Here is a 20223-nt window from a genome sequence, read left to right as displayed (position 1 = left end):
GGAGATGATCAGGGGAGAAGTCCTATGAAGAGATACTGAAGTTGTTTGGTATGCTTAGCCTTAAAAAAAATGGTTGAGGAGAACTATGACAGCATTGCCCCCTTAATCATTTCCCCCTTCAAATACCTAGAAGTATTCTATCTATACTCTAATTCCAGGGTTCAGGACACAGAATTTAGTTATATAAATATTAGATAAAAGTCACTATAATAAGAGCAGTTTGACAGTAGAACCAATTATGCAGGATGTGGTAGCTTCTAATTCACTGGGGGTGTTCAAATGGAATATAGCCAGCCATCTGTTTTGGATGCTGCATAGAGCAGGGGTTAGTCTTGGTGGCCTAAATGGCCCCTTGCAGCTCTATGATTGTTGGTACACTAGCCTCTTTCCCTCACCATAGAGTAGAGGACATTCCAGGGGCCACCTTGTTTTCACAGCTTTCTAGAGCCAGCTGCTGAATGAAAAGTGACAATAAACAAGGCAAGAGGTATCACTTCTGACTTCTTCTTTGAAAAATATTAGGAAGAGAAGCAACTAGTTTAGAATGGAAGATCTAGCCCTTCCTCTGAAAGGAACTGGTTCATTTTTCAAGAGCGCTTAACATTTAGATGTGTTGGTAAGTAACAATTTCCAGAATGCCTAGTCAGCTTCTGGAAATTGTAGTTCCACCATACCTGGAGGAGGCCAGATATGAGTAAAATGCTGTAGAGCAGTGTTTCTCAACCTTGGGAACCTTAAAATGTGTGGTCTTCAACTTCAAATGCATGGCTGGCTGGGGAATTCTGGGAGCTGAAGTCCACATGTCCTAAGGTTGAGGTTGAGGCCAAGGTTGAGAAACACTGCTGTAGAGAATCAGCAGGGCTATAAAGAAACAAAAACCATCCAGTGCAGTCTTACCCCATTCAACAGGTTTACTTATCTCATTCTCCAACTTCCCCAGTTGTATTAGATATAATTGTCTAGCTGCAAATTATTCTTCACAATATTTTCTGCCCCTTGCTACACTGCAGTTTGAAGCAGCATGGAGCATTTTTAACTCCACAGAAACAGAAGCTCTTCCTTCCAGGTTTCCAACTTACTCTGTGCACCGTTCCAAACACGCCTGATCCTAGAACTTTCAGTTTCTTTAATTCTGTCTCCTTGAAGATTCGAGCCAGGACCTTGTTGGCTTTCTCACTGGGATCCAGAGGTTCCAAACTCTTATAGGGAAAACAAAAACAGGTCAGGGACTCCTTGTTTTCTCGGTATTCTTCTTGGAAAAGGCAGGGGTGGGCAACTTTTGGGGCTAAGAGCACAAGAAACCTGCCTAATTATAAAATGGATGCAATAACAAAACAGCCATTTGTGACAAGAAAAAACTAGCCTTCTCAAGTTGCCTGTTGTCATCCGAATGGGATTTTTGTAGGTTTTCAAAAGCTTTGCTGGGTAAAAATATGACACCGAGTTATAAATATGATGTAGAATAGGGGTCTTCAACCTTGGCAACTTTAAGACTTGTGGATTTCAACTCCCAGAATTCCTCAGTCAGCTGGCTGAAGAATTCTGGGAGTTGAAGTCCACAAGTCTTAAAGTTGCCAAGGTTGAAGACCCCTGATGTAAAGAGCCAATTTTTCGCTTTGCAATCAACCACTTTTCTAATCATTTATTTTTGTTAAAACAAATATTTAAAATCAGGAGAGCAAGGAACCTTAGGCACATTTGTGCCTATGGGCACAGTGCTGCTTATTCCTGTGTTAGTAGCATCATAATTCTCAAATATACCAAAACTTTCAAGATTTTTAAAATAAGCTTCACTTCAATCTACAAAAATCACAGCACTAGGATAGCAACAGGCATCTCACAAATGGTTTGTTTTGTTACGGCATCCATTTTATGGATTCGTCTGCTATTATCTCTAGCACAGCTTCTAGAAACCAAGATGATACCAAATAACTGAAATTCTTCCCCATCATGCCAGCATTTTTCAGTGGCATTTTTAGTACCGATATTTCTTTTAGGAACAGACATTTCTCATAATCCTCAAACACAGGCACAATATCTCCCATCGCCACTACCTCCATCAAGCAAAGCTACTGATGGGCCCAGGGGTGTCCGTAAGGTGGGGAGAAGGGAGGTATTAACAGTGTCAAATGGCAGGCCCAACTGGGCAACTGAAGTCCACCCTTTAAAATATATATTTTCCAATTATCAGTGCACGTTAGGGCAGCCCTAAAGGGAATATTCCTTCATTTTTCTCTAGTGTGATATTTTCCATTTCAAGGTAGTTGGCTGTACTTCAGGCCAAGTTCAGTTCTATACTTTGAAAGCAACCTGGTTGGGTTTAATTTGGATTTACTCCCAGGCAAAAGGGCAGCTTTAATAGACTGCCCCCCGCCCCCCAACATAAAGAGATCAGGATCGGGTCTTGAATAATAAATAAAATTTCCCCCTTCCAGGGGTGAAATGCTCCCAGATCAGACCAGATTGCCCGATCCGGTAGCAATCTTGGCCAGTGGTTCGGCAATCCGGGAGCGATGGTGGAGCAAAGCTCCGCCCACCCGCCTAGGTGTCATTACTTCCTGGTTTTAACCAGGAAGTAATGTGTTTTTTACCTTCTGCGCATGCACGGCGCGTGCGCTTCCGAACCGGTAAGGAAAGTAAGTAGATTTCACCCCTGCCCCCTTTCTACCATATGGCCAAATCTGACTGGTTACTGGTGATCCACAAACATATCCCAGATGTATCATCTTACCTCTCCTCTCTCTAAGTATCTGCGCATGGCTCTCTTCTTCCGAATCTTCTTGCCACGACAGTACAAGAAGGTGAGCAAAACAATTGAACAGGAGACGAAGAGGCAACCCACAACCATCACAGCAATCATTGTTGGAGCTTTCCTAAGAGAAGCACTGTATGTTAGGACCGTGCATGCATCACAATTCCACACAGGCATGGGAAAAAAAACAGTAAGGAAGAAAGGGGTGGGGCGAGAGGGGAGGGAGAGAGAGAAAGATTTCAGCAACATCTTGAACATCCTAGCCTTTATCTGGAAACAAGTTTCTGGCCCTCAAGCTGAAACAGGTGAAATGAGAAGGCCGTACAAGTTCAGCTTCAGTAGTGGGATGGCAGACATGTAAGATGCTTCTTGAGGGAGGGATAGAGGCAGAATAAATGGCAAATGGGCAAATATAAGCAAATGGGCTTAATCTGTATCAGATTAAGGAAAAAAAACTCAGCCTCTCAGATCTTTTTTAAGAATTACCACAGAAAATGAAAGTGGAACATGATGAATGTTCTAAAATAGAATGCTCATATAAAGAAATCCCCCACTGATCATGTTTATTGTTCTTTGAGAAGGTTGCTCATAAATCATTTTCAGTATATCAATGCCTGACGCTGGAAATACTTCAGCCAAGGAGTGATGCATTTGGCAGATGGACAATCAAGAAAGGTGACTGGCACCAGTGCTGCCCAGCATCAAAGTGTTTGCCATAGTTCTAGAGTCCTTTGAGAGACAGAGATGGAACAGCAAGGATGGTCCCAAATTTGAGGGTAGAAGGCAACCTGAATAGCAAAAGTTTGCGAGCAATTCCTCCTAACTGCCTCCATCTCTGGCACCCCTTTTACTATCTGTTGCTCCTCAAAGCTTTGAGCCAAATTGTTTTATAATCTCTTCCATCAAGAAACTGCATCTCGCCCATAATAAGGGGGCTTGGGGAGAGTGTTGGCTACTTGTTTTGTGTTTTGCCAAGTCAGCCCAATTCTAGAAGTTTCTAGAAGTAACTTGGAAGTTTCTTTCCAAGCAAGTACAACAAGAGCTCTTTTGAATGAAACTGAACTCTTAGAGTGAGTTTATGGGTATAAGCACATAAATATTTGCTTGATGATGAGATGGGTGGCATATAAATTTAAAAATAAACAATGGGATTCCCTTTTTCTGGAAGGCTTTTCTGACTTCCCAGGCTAGCCTAATTTCCTGGTGTTCCTCCATTGAAGCATTAACCCCGTTTGCCCTTACTTAGCTTTTCAAGACCAGCCACAGTACTGCTACCTAACTGGGCTCCAAGCCAACATGAAGCCCTAATTCCAGCAATCCTCTTCACAATTGCTCTAATGACTTTCTCCCCTGCATTCTTGGCTCTGTTTCAAGAGCACGAGAAAAAAAGGGAAGGGAAATGAGCTTCCACAAAAAAAGGTGGGAACTTCCTTTCCCTTCTTACGGGAGAAAACAGGTGCGTGGGAAGGAGATCAAAATGGAATGCTCTTCGCCCTCCGGCAACAGGCCAGAACCTGCAGTAGCTGGCCCATGCCATTCATGAAGGACTCCAGGCATACTACGGGCACTGGTGGGAAAAAGAAGGTTGAAAATAGAGCAGAAGAAAGTGGGAATGGGATGAGAAGAACAGCAATAGCAATAGCACTTAGACTTATATAACCACTTTACAGCCCTCTCAAAATGGTTTAGTCAGCCTATTGCCCTCAACAATTTGGGTCCTCATTTTACCCACCTCGGAAGGATGGGAGGCTGAGTCAACCTTGATCCTGGTGAGATTTGAACTGCTAAATTGCAGGCAGCCAGCAGGCAGCAGACGTAGCCTGCAGTACTGCACTCTAACCACTGCGCCATGGTGGCTCTTAAGAAGGACCCTTTTAAGCCAATGCTGGGAGAGGTAGAAATTTTGCACTAGGGTGGACGTGTGATACTCAAATCAATATATGAATTTCTTCTTAATCCTCCCCTCCTACCACCTATTTGAAATTTTGAGATTCTTTCTGTATGAGGGAGCTGAGAACTCAGGTGGTGAAACTATTTTTTTTTAAAACAGGAGTGCCTGCCTTAGATGGAAAGACAATAAAAACAACAACATTGGGAAGGGGGAAGCCAATAGAGAGAAGAGGCTGTGATCCTGGCCAGTTTTCTTGTCTTGGCCCATGGAAGCCTCCTTTACAGGTGTGCCAAAGTGCTCCTTCAAGCCCCACTGTCTTGGAAAGGGGTTAATCTTGGAGAGAATCCATGCCACAATTACAGTTTAATTTGGAAAAGGAACTTGAAAGAGGAGCCCTTTGGCTAAAAAAAAAAATTGTCAAAATAAGGAAGCAAAAGCATTTATTTTTAACCAGGTTTTAACGGAAGGAGGGCTTAACTCTTACAAAATGATTGTAATCTGTTATCTTCAACCAGTTGTTCATACAGTATGCTTTGGGGCAGAATATAAAGTATTATATACCACAACCAGGAACTGCCAAAGTTACTTTCTAGCTGTCGGAAAAAGATGTGCCATGGAGGAGCAAAGTAATAATCACAGTACAAAATAAATTATCTATTTCCAGTGTTCCTTATAAACTGAGTGAACTCAGTGGCTTTACCTAGATTATGATAATTTCAATCCTATGGATCTAATATGAATAAATCTGGGTCCAATTTATTACCTCTATCAGCCTTACAATCATTTTAAAGGACAGCCACTACTGTCTTCAAGGAAGACAGAGAGAAAAGTAGAGTGTTTGTCTATAGTCGAGGTGTGATTTATACTTAGAAAAGTGACTCAAATCATCATCAAATGGCAAGATTGGAGATGCTAGAGATGGAACTTAGCAGTGGTGGGATCCTCCCGGTTTAACAACCGGTTTGGTGATGGTGCATCTTGCACGCGCGTGCTTCACGCACATGCACAGTTTGAAGAAATGTTCACTTCTGCGTTTCTTCGGAGGAGAAACACAGCTGAGATGCAGCAATCTGCTCTGCCGCATGAATCAGCTGAGAAGATAAAGGTAGGAAAATAGCATGGGTGGGTGGGTGGGCCCATCTGATCGTCGGGGTGAACCGGTTCGCTCCCAGCTGATCGTCAGAGCTACCGGTTTGCCCGAACCAGTCCAAACCGGTAGAATCCCACCCATGAATTTAGGACTTTCTGGGTACAAGGATATAGTGATGTAACATCTAGGTGGCTCTAGATTCTCCCAGCCATGCTTTGTAAGGGTAAAATTTCTTTCAAATATTAGTAGTAATCTGGGAGCACAGGAAGAATCACAAAGACTCTTTTCTCTTTTTATATCCTCTCCCCTTTTCCCCCAGACTCCCCAATAGCTTCTGACAAGTACCTGGGGCCAGGCAGTTCCACAATGAAGCAATTTCCAATCTCTGGACCAAAACACCTACAAGAAATGGAAGCACAGGGTTAGCTTGCTTACCTGAACCCAGATTCACTCAAATAATTCAACTTCCTGCATTCAGACAACATCCCAAACCGAAAACTAACCACAGTGAATGATGAGATAAGAACCCAGTCAATATGTTTCTTACAGAAGAACTAGGTAGGTCAAGGGAATGCTCTCCTTTTTTGACAAACACAGAATATTACCAATATGACTCTCCTGTAGATTTCCAACATCAGGAGGCTATTAATTTTGCCCTCAGGGGACTCTATAGATCAATGATGGCGAACCTTTTTTTCCTCGGGTGCCATTTCTGGACTTCTGGTAGGCCTGTTTTTTGCCCTCTCCAGGCTCCAGAGGCTTTCTTAGAGCCTGGGGAGGGTGAAAACGGCCTTCCCCAGAGGCCCTCCGGAGGCCGGAAACTGCCCATTTCCAAACTTCTGATAGCCCTGGTAGTCCTGTTTTTTTGCCCTCCCCAGGCTCCGGAGACTTTCCTGGAGTCTCAGAAGGGCAAAAATGGCCTCCCCTGGCCCCCCGCAGGCCGAAAATGGCTCATTTCTGGACTTCCGGGAGGCCCATTTTTCGCCCTCCCAGAGCCTCCGTGCAAGCCCTGTACTTACCTGGCATCCAAAATGGGCCATGTGGAGACTCCTGAGAGGGGAGGGGTGGTGTGGGCGGAGCCAGGAAAAAAGCAGCTGGCCAGTGCACGCATACGCGCTGGAGCTGACCTAGGGCAACGGCTCACGTGCCCGCAAATATGGGTAAGCATCAGGTATAATTTTTGGACTTTCCCCCATTTCTTGCTTTCAGAATCACTTTGCCCAATGAAAAAGTCTGAAGAATTCAAACTCTTGCATCCTTATATCCTTTTATCAATCAAATATTTTTCCCCTTCTTCGCAAGCCTGCAAGGCTATGATTGTTTGTTTTGTTCTTTGTGAAATGATTTGGACAGCCTTATTTTCATTATAAGGACTGTGGTCCCTTTACCCCACAAATACACCTGCAGCTTCTCCAGGAAGAAACTGTACTGCCTATATTAACTCCAATGCAGTTTTCCATTGCCTTCCTCACCTGGCTGTATTCCTGACATTTGAACAATACAACACTGTTATGGCTGCAGTCATAACAGTGTCAGCAAGAATCTTAGCCAAGTAACTATCTGAAATCATGTTCTTAGTGCTACTTAAAGGATCTTAATTTCACACTTTGAATTGAAATCACTAAGCCTTGGGCTCAGAGCTGGGAAGCAGAAAACTTAGCATCTCGGAATGTGCCCTCTTCCTGTAAGACACTTGAAAAAGTTGGTTTTTTCCAGGCACTTTGATAGATATGTCTGTAGCTTCTCCTGTATTTTTTTTACAAATGTGATATCTTGCCCAGACAACACTTGTACACCTCTTTTGGGGGAGGGGGGGGTGCGAGGACTTTACAGTACCAGCAATTAAAATCAATAAAAGGCTGTAGTAACCAATATTACCAACAGAAGTGTGATATAATACAGTGTCTCTCAACCTTGGCAACTTGAAGTTGTATGGACTTCAACTCCCAGAATTTCCCAACCAGCAGGAGAGACTAAATTCAATGAGGGATATTGCTTGAGAAAACATGATGGCAACAATCGGGATGCTGTTTTTAGCCCTTACCCCTCGGTGCAATTCTCATGGCACAGCCAGCACTCCTTGTTGGCATCAGGGTACTTGAAGATTAGTCCCTTCACCCCAAGGACTCCTGATGGGCAGCTTTCAACACAGTGGGGCCCATCTTTATAGTTTGCACAGGTCACACACTCATCAGCACCCTGAAGAGGAAAACAGGACACCATTTGTATACGGGAAGGGGACGATGAACGTACAGCCTTAAGTCAGAGCAGGTAGGCAATACCCAGTATAGAGATAATTCTGAAGTTAAGGTTATCAATTAAATTTCTACTGAATGACAGTTTTATTTGAAGGATGGATACGTAGGTAGGTAGGTAGGTAGGTCGGTAAGTATGTATGTATGTATGTATGTAGGTAGGTAGGTAGGTAGGTAGGTAGGTAGATAGATAGATAGATAGATAGATAGATAGATAGATAGATAGATAGATAGATACCGTTTCCCTGAAAATAAGACCGCCCCGGATAATAAGCCCAATTGGGCTTTTTTTTTTAAAAAAAAAAATTGATTTATATGCCGCCCTTCTCCGGAGACTCAGGGCGGCTTACAATGCATTAAGCAATAGCCTTCATACTTTTGTATATTTATACAAAGTCAGCTTATGGCCCCCACAAACTGGGTCCTCATTTTACCTACCTTAGAAAGGATGGAAGGCTGAGTCAACCTTGAGCTGGTGAGATTCGAACTTACAGTAATTGCAGACAGCTGGTGTTAATCACAATGCTTTTAGTCTGCTGAGCCACCAGGCCCTTTTGAGCGCAGGTGCTAAAATAAGCCCCCCCCCAAAATAAGCCCTCCCCGAAAATATTAAACCGCATGCGCAGCCAGTCCCCGCCATTTCCTCTGGTTAGAGTTAGGGAGACAGAGCTGGAAATCAGGTAAGACGGCAAGAGGAGCCCCGTCTTGCGCCAAGCGCTCCAAAAGAGGTCCCTGAAAATAAGGCCAAACCCTTATTTCAGGGTTCAAAAAAAATATAAGACAAGGTCTTATTTTCTGGGAAACATGATAGATAGATAGATATTAAACTGGAATATATATATATATATATAGAGAGAGAGAGAGAGACAGTTCAGAAGATAAGGTTATCAGTCTTCCCATCTTCACCATGTTGTCACCTACAAAGAACAGGGTCTTTACTGCCTCCAAAAGCTACCTCCCAAGAGAGGAACCTCTCAGCTCTTCCTGTCTAGCCTTCAGGAAAGGCTACATTTGTTTATGAAAAAGCAGTTATAGGATAGGAAATAGGAGCAGCTGCTTTGCCCCAGGACATTTCCTGGAAATTATTTTAGATGTTTTAAACTGCCTCTTACCTCTGAAAATGCAGTGCGGTTAAATGAAGAAGTAATTTAAAATTAATCCCTCCCCCCACCTCCCACCCCACTGCTTCCTTAAAAAATTGTGTTCTATCATACCTGTCCATTACAGGTGAGGCCTCCCTCGATCTTCTGGCATTGTGGATGGCACGGCAAGCAAACGTCCCCTTGAGCAAATTCTCGACTCTCCCTTCATGTAGCCAAGGGAAAAAAAGGACGTGTTAGAAACACGGGTCTGAGATGGAAGCCAGGGAGGAAGGAAGCAAGCAAGCGCCCTTGGCTGTTATTCTTACCCCTCATAGAAGTTGCAGGAGACAGTGCAGACCCCTTCACGGCTGTAGTTTCGGCAAGAGACACACTGGTCTGGGCCAGGCCCCCAACAGCCATCAATGGAGCAAAGAGGGTCACAGACCTTCCCCTCTTGAGCTGATAGGAAGAGAGAATGGATCACAAATGGGAGCCACCTGTCAAGGCCCCTTTGGTTCATTTTGAACTGTCTGAGGAAAACCAGATCAAATCTAATCATTTTAAGATTATATGTTTTAATAAAAACTCTTTGAAAACACTGATGGCTCTATTTGATAAATAGCATTTGCTGTCCCTGGACAACACCACTATTACTGCAAGCAACCAGCATTCTCTCATTGGCCATCGTAGCGGGATGTCAGTGGAAGATCTATGAGTTGCACTGGCCAAGACAGCTGAGGGCAAAAGAGAATGAGCATTTTTAGAGTATGGATATTATGGGGTTGCAGTTTTGTTCACTGCAATTGGATGGGAATGATGTGTATGAAAGACCCGTGACTGGTCTCACCACCAGCAAACAATTGCACGTCGAAAGCAGATTCACATCATTCATTTTATAAGGACACTGAGGAGCAGAAGCACAATGCAAGTGTGGAAAATGTATGTTGTCTTGAGTGGGTCTCATCAAATCATTTTCCCTTATGAGGTTAGGCTGGCACATAAGCATGAAGCTGCCATAATTTAAAGATGAACCAGGCAAGTAAGCAGGAGAGGGCAAAAAGCTAGGAATCTTGACTAAAAGATACATTTGGGAGGTGGATAAGAAGCAAATTTATTAAGGAAACAAAGAAAGAAATGTTACCTGAAGCAGATAAGGAAGCTGGGCCTGAGGAAAACACTATCCTAGCTAATTAACAAAGCAAGATTAAAAAGGGGTTCTGAAGCTGCCCACTCCTGGAGTCATTTCTACATCCAGACTTAGCAGCTTCCATCCCTCTAGTCTAGCTAGTGACTGGCAGCCTAATTGAGAAGTACTGTGTAAGTGTGGGTGGATGAGTGTGTGTGTGTGTGTGTGTGTGTGTGTGTGTGTGTGTGTGAGAGAGAGAGAGAGAGAGAGAGAGAGAGAGAGAGAGAGAGAGAGAGAGAGAGAGAGAGAGAGGAGAGAGAGGGAGGGAGGGAGGGAGAGGAAGAGAGACAGGGAATTTACATTGTAACCAGGAAAGTTTTGCTATTTTAAATCCATTGGGTCTCTGTATATTTGAAAGAACCTGAATGCCTCAGTAGTTGAAACTGATTTGCATGTGTGTACCCCTAATTATTTCATCACTGTTGATAGATTCAGCTCAGAGATGGGTTTCAGCAGGTTCTGACCAGTTCTGGAGAACCAGTAGTGGAAATTTTGAGTAGTTCGGAGAACTGGTAAATACCACCTCTGATTGGCCCCGTCCCCATCTATTCTCTGCCTCCAGAGTCCCAGCTGATCGGGAGGAAATGGGGATTTTGCAGTAACCTTCCCCTGGAGTGGGGAGGGAATGGAGATTTTACAGTATCCTTCTCCTGCCACGCCCACCAAGCCATGCCACGCCCACTAAGCCATGCCCACAGAACCGGTAGTTAAAAAATGTGAATCCCACCACTGGTCTGTTTCTTGTCTTCTCTAGCCACACCCGTCTGGAAAACCCAGGTTGGAAGCAAAGGGGGCTTAACAAGATCCAAGTGTAACGTCCCTTCCAATGAGAGTGCTCCCTTTCTAGGAAGTTGAAAAGGAGAGCACTCCAGGATGTCCTTGTAAGGTTAGTCCTGGAGAGGAAAAGTGACCTATGGGATAGATGTGTTTCATGCTGTCCCCAAATTCTGGGAATTGTAAACCAACGTATCTGGAAGGCAGCAGGTTGGGCTGAGTGAGTAGCTTTATGTAATGCGCATCTGTATGTTTGCTCACATCTGAAAAATAATTTCTAGTCCAGCAATTAGCCACATCCTGTATTACTGCTACAGAAACAACTGCTGCTGTTTAATTCTGTTCATTGACGGCATCCCTCCACGGCCTCTCTCCCTTTTCTATTATCCTCACTTACTGCATTTCCTGGGAGATTTGTTACTCCTGATGTTAAGATCTGGACGCCGGCGAGAGAGACGTGTCCAGTTGATGGTGTGATAATAGCAAAGTTGTCGATTCTCAGTGATGTAGACCTGGCCAGCACTGATCTCCTGAAGGGAACGGAAGTCTAAGGAGGTGACATTCATGTTCTTCATGATCAGCAAGGAAAATCCACGGCTAGAAAAAGCACAGAGCAGTTAACTGTGCTCAGAAGAGGAATGGAAGCAACTCATTCAAACTCACAAGTACCAGAGGCAAAACGAGTGTGGGAAACTGGCAGAGCAGAATCCAAACACATGTCTTCAAATCCATCCTTGGATCACCTACAGAGGAGTCTCCATATGCATGAAGGTGCAAACCTTACACCAGGGGTGGGGAACCGTGGCCCTTTTATGACTTGTGGACTTCAACTCCCAGGATTCCTGAGTCAGCCATGCTCAGGAATTCTCCAATTCTGGGAGTTGAAGTCCACAAGTCATAAAAGGGCCACGGTTCCCCATCCCTGCTCTACTGGAACCCACTATGGCAAAGCCTTTACTGTAGGAGCTTTTCAAACTTGTGAACTTCTCTTCAGCAGAAGAGGCAAATTGGAGGAATCGCCATCCTTAAAGTTTCCTACAGTTCAAACGCAAAGGTAAAACATGTGGATCAAAGGGGGGGGGGAAGTGCTTACTTATATAGACTGCGCCCACCAATGGTGACCAGGTTGGAGAAGATGCTGAAATTCTGCATGTGCTTGGGCCATGACTGGATGTTCAAGTAACCTACAACAACAAAGTTGGTAATTTCTGAATCCCTATACCTTGTTCCATCATTGCTGCACATTCCCTCTCTCCAGTTGCCTCCAAATAAAGACTTTTTACCATGCAATTGACCTGCCTCACTCAAAGAATTTTGCAAGGGGGCAACATTGTTCTTTGCTATTTACAGACCTATCAATGCTTCTTTCATCCCGTTTCTTAGTCCAGAAAATCCCCAAAAGTAAGGTGAAATGGTTAACCAACATCGCATATGTTGCTTAGTAATATTAGGAATCAAACTTTGGGAGCTACTATTAGGCCATCTCCAAAATTCAAACCTCCGCATGTAAATTGTACTATTATTCTAACTTCCAGAATGGCCTTGCTTGACTTTCTGGTACTCTCCAGAAAGTTCCCATAAGGACTAGGCTGCATGACTAATAGGTCACCACCTCCCCAAATAGTCTTTATTATGCAAGTTTTCCTTTCAAATAGACAACCTGTACTTTTCATGTGGTACATTGTGACCTGCATGGGTCTGAGTCTGTTTTATTACATCATACACACATCTCATTTTATTTTATTTGAATTTTACTTTATTTGTATTCCATCTTTCTGTCAACCTAGTGCTCAAAGCTCACAAGAGAAATGTGGAACTCAGCAGCTAAGAAATGTGGGCTTTTCTTCTTCCAAACCCCAAAGTATAATCTTCCTCAGAGTTACAAACTCTCTTTTCCAAATAACTTTCTCTAACTTTCCAGCTTTTCTTCAAGCTTGTTTCACACCAGGAAGAAGACACCAGAAAACAGATAAAATATAAAAAAGCACTGTCCTTACCACCTGCATTATACACAACATGCTACTGTGCATATTCCACATTTCTCTAAAGATTTCTGCACGCCAACTCACCAGTGATCTCTCGCACTGTCCTGAAGACATTGAGTTTTTCTGGATCCAGGGCACTTATGTTATGCCAAGGGTCTCTGTAGAAAGAATGGAGCTAGTCAGAACCAGTGGAACACCTTGAGAAGGAATCTGATAGCTGCTTTCTTCAAGAATTTCATTATAGGAAAATATATATATATATATATGTGTTTTTCTATCGAGACACCTGGTCTACCCCAGCATGTGGGAGGGAGCATACTGCATCCCTTTCGCCTTTCAGCTCCAATCCAGGAGCCCTCAAGTAGTCACACTGATGACAAACCATTTTATACCAAATTTATATTTCACTGATAAAGAAGTGCCAAAAACCGGCGTGCATATGCATGCCGACCAGCTGATTGTCGGGTGTGCATGTGTGCCAGAACTCAGAAGTTCAGTTTTTCCAGAGTGTGTTCCCTTTGCATGTGCAGCAGTGCCAAAAACTGGTCTGCGCATGTGCGCCGGCCAGCTGATCATCGGACGTGCATGCACGCTAGAACCCGGAAGTTTGGCTTTTCTGGAGTGCGATATTTCCGCACGACCTTTTCAGTATTCAGTGCCAAAAAGGTTTGCTAGCAGGGGGTTGGACTAGAAGACCTCCAAGGTCCTTTCCAATTCTGTTATTCCATATTCTGTAAGTTCAAGGATAGCCTCATGCTTGTTACCAGGAAATTACCAAATTCCAACAAAAATGGTAGCAACTGGAGGACAAGGAAGGAAGGATAAAAAAGGTGCTATATCTATTTCCATTCCAATTTGCTGGGATCCAGAGATATGAGAATACAACTCAAGCTCAGACTGACCCATTCAACAACTATAGCTATGTTCAGAATGAGACACCATCTTTGCATATTTAAGTGCCAGAAAGACAGGACATAATATGAAATAACACCGAGAGACACGTACTTACCCTTCTAGACCAGTGATAAGAAAATCCAAATTGCCCAAGATTTTGGTGCAGTTTATAAATCGGTGAATGTTGCTGGAATCCACTGTCTGATATTTACTTCCAATACCAGTCCCTTCACAAGCTGTAGAGAACATAAAATATGAGCTCAACAATCAGTTGGTAAATGACTCTAATTTAGCCTTCCACTTCATATATCCCCATGAAGTTAATGGAAAAGGAGAGGTTTAGGGGGATTGGGTTCTCTCCCAGGTTTTGGAGTGGCTCCAAGTTAGGGTCATACAATTTTACCCTCTGTAATCATCAGCATGCATATTTCCAAGGACTATGGTACAGTATAAAGTCCCAGAGTGTCTGTTTTTGCATTCCCAGTAAATCCACTTAAGTTTTTCTAAAATAATATGCAGCTAATTTGTCATGCACAAGCCATGTACGGTCAAGGGCATCTGGAGTAACTGAATGGGATAGCTGATATATGATAGATAGTGATCCTGGTAAAATCAGTGGTTAGGGTGGCCATTGTAGATGGCTTTCATTCCCCCTCCCCATTTCCCCTTAATTTAGTACAATAGAATAAAGAGTAGTGTTTAATTCATTGCTGGATGCTCAAGCTGACATGCAAAAGTTGATAGTACATTGAAATAATTTTTAACAGCTCCACCCCATACAGAACATATATACAGATTTAGTTTTTCAAACTTCACTGAGAGGTTCCTTGAGATTGTGGCTTTTCTTTTTACTTCTTCACCCAGGAAATAATTTGAGTTGGGAGAATCAAAAATTAAAGTTACACCAACTGGAAGATTACATCTGAGGCCAATTAGTAATTTAGAAACTGGTTTCACCTGGACCAATAAGAAGCCGGATGAATCCTGCTCAATTTCAAAGGATGATTTAAAAAAAAAAAAGCACCTTTGATGTTTTAGTTACTGACAAATTTAAGTTTCATTTGAGGATTGAGGGCATAAAGATTTTTAAAAGGACTTAAAAGTTAAGACCTTTTGCAGATGATTTGGAGTTAATTTTGGAAGATCTTTCAAAGGGAATTAAATTATTAATGCTTAAATTTGAAGAATTTTGTGCATTAACATCATTAAGATTAACAAACTACTTGCATGAGACTTTCAAGTATGTATCCACTAATCCCATATAAAGTCTGTGAGTCAGAAGTGCTTGTTCCCATTCATACCTTTCGGGCAGAGTCCCTCGCAAAGCTGACAGATCTTCTGGCCATTTTTTTCAACTTCCATTTTGTCGTTGGGACAGGTTCTGACACAGGAGGTCCGATCCACCACAAAATTATCTGTGAGGAGGCAAAACAAAGGGTGGGAAAAACAAAATTGTAAGAAATTGGTAGCTGGAGAGTAAGATATTACGAATCAAAGAAAGGCTGGGAGATAGAACATCTCTGGAAAGGGAACGTAAAAAGTCATGGAGCAGAAGGAAAAGCCCTCAGGAATTCATCTATCTCTGTTTCATTTGAGTACATCACTGTCTTCATGACCTAGGACTTACGTGGACAATTTTTGACACACACACCACCATATTGGTATTTAGCATCAGGATTGGGCTCGAGTTGAAAAGTGAGTCTGTTGTAGATCATTGGCTGAGGACAGAGGGTTTCACAGGCTCCACTGTCATTGAAGTGACGGCAGGCCTGCAGTGGAGGAAAGAAAGTCATTAGATGTTGAAATAGACTTTGTCCCCATCATCCCAGGCTGAGATAATTTTCTCCTAATGAAAGAGGGAGTCTCCCCCACCCTTCCTGATAGCATACCACAGAACCTGAACAAATGAAAAGGAGACAAGATTTAGGATGGATATTGCACAACAAGGGCTTCAAATTCACCTCACAAAAGATGGTAGATCAAGGGAAACCAGAGACAGAAAATGTGGGAAGGAACGCAGGAAAGGCAGAAAGGCAGGATACGCTGGTTCTGGGATGAAAACAAAAGGCCTTAAAGTTCAAGAACTAGCGATGGCCAGACTGTACAAAGATACAAATGCAAAGATTTAGCAAGGAGGAGGATGGTGTTGGCTGGCAGACCCTGGCAACAAAGCTCCAGAAATCAAAAGAAAGTGGTAGGATTGAGACGGTATGACGTTTTGGAAGAATTAGCACAAGGGTAGAAATGAGGAAACTAGGCCTAATGGAGAAAAAGAGGCAGAGTTGATAGATGAGGTACCGTGTTTCCCCGAAAATAAGACCTGTCTTATATTTTTTTGAACCCTGAAATAAGCACTTGGCCTTATTGCCATGCACTCAAAAGCCCGATCCGGCTTATTATCAGGGGATGTCTTATTTTGGGGTAAACAGGGTAATGGCAATTGTGAAGGTCAGCCTGTAAACCGGTCCTGGTTACGTACAAAGCACTTTGTCTTGAGTGGCCCAGTGCAACCTCCTGCACACTCATCGTGACAGCATTCATTGGGGTTGGGGCCAAAGCAGCGTCCATTGCACTGAGGAGCACAGATGGTCTTCGTCACTAAGGTTGGGATAGAAAAAAAATGCTGATCAGTGTCCTGGTAGCCCTCTAAAAGTCACTCATTCTCTCCAATCTAAGGATTTTGGGTATCTACATGAACACATTTAATATTGATCCTTTAACACAGAAGCTTTCTAAATAAAAATGAAAAGTGCAAGCCTTTGGGATGTTATCATATATATCATATATTAAGAGCCGTGGTGGTGCAGTGGTTAGAATGCAATACTGCAGACTACTACTGCTGACTGCCGGCTGCCAGCAGTTCGGCAGTTCGATTCTCATCGGCTCAAGGTTGACTCAGCCTTCCATTCTTCCGAGGTTGGTAAAATGAGGACCCAGATTGTTGGGGGCAACAGGCTGGTTCTGTAAACTGCTTAGAGTGGGCTGTAAAGCACTGTGAAGCGGGACATAAGTCTAAGTGCTACTGCTATTGCCATCATTGATATGATGCTCAAAATTGAGGACCCAGTTTATGGGGGCAATAAGCTGACTTTGTATAAATATACAAAAGTATGAAGGCTATTGCTTAACGCATTATAAGCCGCCCTGAGTCTCCGGAGAAGGGCGACATATAAATCAAATTTAAAAAAACAAAAACAAAAAACCAAACTTTAGCAAACTCTAATCCCAAAGTTTAAACAACATTGAATTTCCATGAATGGGAATGGGAAGGTTGCTATATTTCCAGCTTGTGTTTTTTTTAAAGGATGACTTTGCATTGGTTTTCCACAAGTGGAAAACATATATATGGTAATTTAAAGGAAATAAACAACAGTTTTCTACACAGTAAACCATTCTGAAACAGCAAAATGGGTTTTGTTTCTATCTATACATGGGCAATTTTGCTAATGAAAAATCAACTTTCTGAACACTTGACTACAACTCCCAGAATCCCCACGTAGCATTACAACTGCCCATGTTGGTTGGGAAGTCTCAGACCTAAAATCTATTTTTAATAGCATGTTCAGACAATCATCTGTTTTGTTGCCCAAATATTCTGATTTCACTTTAAATTGATCTGGCCTAGTTTATTTGCAGACTCTTGACACCTTTCTGAATCACAGTAGCTCAGCCATAAAAAAAAAAGGGTTGAAGTTGTCAGATATTTGGTCTTTTCCCCCTTTTCTTTAACCGTGATTCAGCTGAGGCAAAGCTTGTACAATTTTTTTCCCCACAAGGGACCAGAGCTGAGCAAAGCATTTGAAAGTGAGTTAGCAGAAGTGGAACATCTTTTTGAAGTTTTAAAGCAGTCCCATCCTTTGCAAAGATGATGTGGCTGCTTTGAATGCCATCCCCAGTTGCTTTAAGATGCTTGCCTCAAGAGGGGACATGCCACTTATTTATTTATTAATCAAATGTGTATAGCTGCCCATCTCACAAAAAGTGACTCTGGGCAGTGACCAACACTTATGCTAAGATGCTTCATGAAACACAGCTTTCAAATTCTTTGCATAGCCTATAAGCAATTGCCTTGAAAGGAAATTTTCCTGTTTATGACAACAATGGGGCTAGGCAGCAATGGATCATGATTTCAAGCTTCCGGATTCAATGCCATTTGTTCATTGGAGAATTCACAATAGAACTACACTGCTACTAGAAAATGCCCTGAAAGGGCTAAAAAATGCTGACACCCAACTTTTAATTAAAGATTTATGCTGAATTATGCCAGATATTTTGTAATGCTTACATTTTTGACAGTCTTCAGGACCAGGCCCCCAACAGCGGCCACTGCAGTTTTCATGGCATGGAGTACCTGCATGAGGGTGGGGGAAGGGAGACATGCAGCATCACAAGAGAGATAATGAGCTTGATGGATTAAAAGCAGGGTTACCATGCCAGATGAATGCTAGCCTTCTACCAACAGGCTGTTCTTACACTTCTGGAACTTTAGGCTGAATCCTTTAAAATCTACGAAAGGTTAATTTAAATTTTTTTAAACATGATCATGGGGCCATACAACCAGTTGTGAGTGCAAATTGGTTGCCACACACCCAACGTGTGGTCATGTGACTACACAGGTGCTGTGATGGTTGGAACTCCAAGGACCAGTCATAACTATCTTTCATTCACTGCTGTCCTAAGTTACTTATTGATTATTTAGCTTATATCCCGCCTTTATTATTTTTTTTAAACAACTCAAGATGGCAAACATATCTTATACTCCTTTCTCATCTTAATTTCCTCACAACAACGCTTTGAGGTGGGTTGGGCTGAGAGCGAGTGACTGGCCCGAAGTCACTTAAATAAAACTTATATTCTTAAATAAAACAGCTCTTTCTTGTTTAATTTCTGATTCTCCAACCTTTGTTCCTATTCTTCTACTATGCTTTCTTTTAGCTAATGAACCAGACTTTGCTGACCAAATGTTCATAGTTTCAGGATTTACCGATATTGGTATTGCAACTCTAAAAATTTCCAACCAGCAATGTATCCACTAATCTACATTTAGGAGTTGCCATTCTAAAATATCTGGTAAACAACAGGTTGGGTAAAACTAAGCCATTGCTCTAGAAGAAGCACACAATCTTTAAAATCTCCTGTATAAATGAAAGGCCAGCGAGAGGTGACGTGAACAGGTGGCCAATACTCACATTTCTCCCCATTGTCATGGACCACTGCATGGAATTCTGGATCTCGGATGATGTCTTCCCAATCAATTGTGTTCATGTGACATAGCTGTTTGTTCTTTCCAATATAGACGCCCCCAGAGAGGATTTCTGAAAAACAAAAATTGTAATTGATGCTAATCAGGGAGAGAAGCAACTTAGAACTAAGGAGAAATTTCCTGACAGAATAATTAATCAGCGGAACAACTTGCCTCCAGAAGTTGTGAATGTTCCAACACCGGAAGTTTTTAAGATGTTGGATAACCATTTGTCTGAAGTGGTGTAGGGTTTCCTGTCTAGGCAGGGGGTTGGACTAGAGGACCTCCAAGGTCCCTTCCAACTCTGTTATTCTATTTCTATTTCTAATCATTTCCTCTTATACATTTAGAGCTGCGCTAAGCCTGTATAAGATACCGTTTCATATCTGCTATTCTCCTGGCTTCCTGCTGAAAATTATTGACAGGCAAGAACTGTGTTGGGTATCTCCACCAAGCCTGTTTCAGAAAGCAGAACAAGAACGGGAAATGGGATCTTGAACATCCAATTCCCATAATTTGATAAGTTAGAAATAACTTCTATATAAGCAAAAAGTTCTCCTACTTTTTTCTGGGCCAAACAGAAGCTCTGGGCATCTAACATCTGTATCCAAGGGCTCTTTTCAGACAGTATTATGAATGTGTATAGATCTTCCTCTCTGTTTAGTTACTATGTGCCATCAAATTGGTGTCAGCTCTTGGTGGTCACATAGATTTCCTCCATGTGCAGTAATACAGTATCAAAAAGGGTATAGAATGAACTCACAAAAAGGCAGTCTGAATTCTTCTTACAAACATACATACCTACTTATTCCATCTCCACTCTAAAATGCTATTACAGATATTTGGCTTCATTTCCCATTCCTCTTTTGGTATTTTTTCAAGCTGACAATATACATCAATGCATGCACACTTACCAGTTCGCTCCCGGTTCGCACCGGTTCGCAAGAACCGGTAGTAAAAATTTGTAGTAGTTCGGAGAACTGTTAATAACATTGGCTGGCCACGGTCGCCGCTCGCTTTTTTTAAAAAAATTTTTAAAATTTGATTTATATGCCGCCCTTCTCTGGAGACT

At 42.5% G+C, this 20223-nt stretch overlaps 1 protein-coding gene across 1 annotated transcript in view; it reads right to left on the bottom strand.

Moving 5' to 3' along the window:
* Nucleotides 1-20223, bottom strand: part of ERBB3 (erb-b2 receptor tyrosine kinase 3) — a 107741-nt gene that overhangs the window by 17704 nt on the left and 69814 nt on the right. Inside the window, exons 4-18 of the mRNA XM_034412602.3 lie at nucleotides 19099-19224; nucleotides 18195-18260; nucleotides 16389-16507; nucleotides 15537-15678; nucleotides 15211-15324; nucleotides 14025-14145; nucleotides 13100-13173; nucleotides 12124-12214; nucleotides 11428-11627; nucleotides 9397-9529; nucleotides 9203-9293; nucleotides 7778-7932; nucleotides 6079-6132; nucleotides 2732-2873; nucleotides 1080-1199 (exon numbers count right to left, since the gene is read on the bottom strand). Coding sequence (XP_034268493.2) covers nucleotides 1080-1199; nucleotides 2732-2873; nucleotides 6079-6132; nucleotides 7778-7932; nucleotides 9203-9293; nucleotides 9397-9529; nucleotides 11428-11627; nucleotides 12124-12214; nucleotides 13100-13173; nucleotides 14025-14145; nucleotides 15211-15324; nucleotides 15537-15678; nucleotides 16389-16507; nucleotides 18195-18260; nucleotides 19099-19224 — 1748 coding nt within the window. The remainder of the gene's footprint in view (nucleotides 1-1079; nucleotides 1200-2731; nucleotides 2874-6078; nucleotides 6133-7777; nucleotides 7933-9202; nucleotides 9294-9396; nucleotides 9530-11427; nucleotides 11628-12123; nucleotides 12215-13099; nucleotides 13174-14024; nucleotides 14146-15210; nucleotides 15325-15536; nucleotides 15679-16388; nucleotides 16508-18194; nucleotides 18261-19098; nucleotides 19225-20223) is intronic.

Source organism: Pantherophis guttatus, chromosome 2 (genome assembly GCF_059756535.1).
Source record: "Pantherophis guttatus breed Tessera chromosome 2, ASM5975653v1, whole genome shotgun sequence".
Classification (NCBI taxonomy): Eukaryota; Metazoa; Chordata; class Lepidosauria; order Squamata; family Colubridae; genus Pantherophis; species Pantherophis guttatus.
The sequence above is the reverse complement of the archived record's forward strand: the minus strand, read 5'-3'. Positions and strand labels throughout refer to the sequence as shown.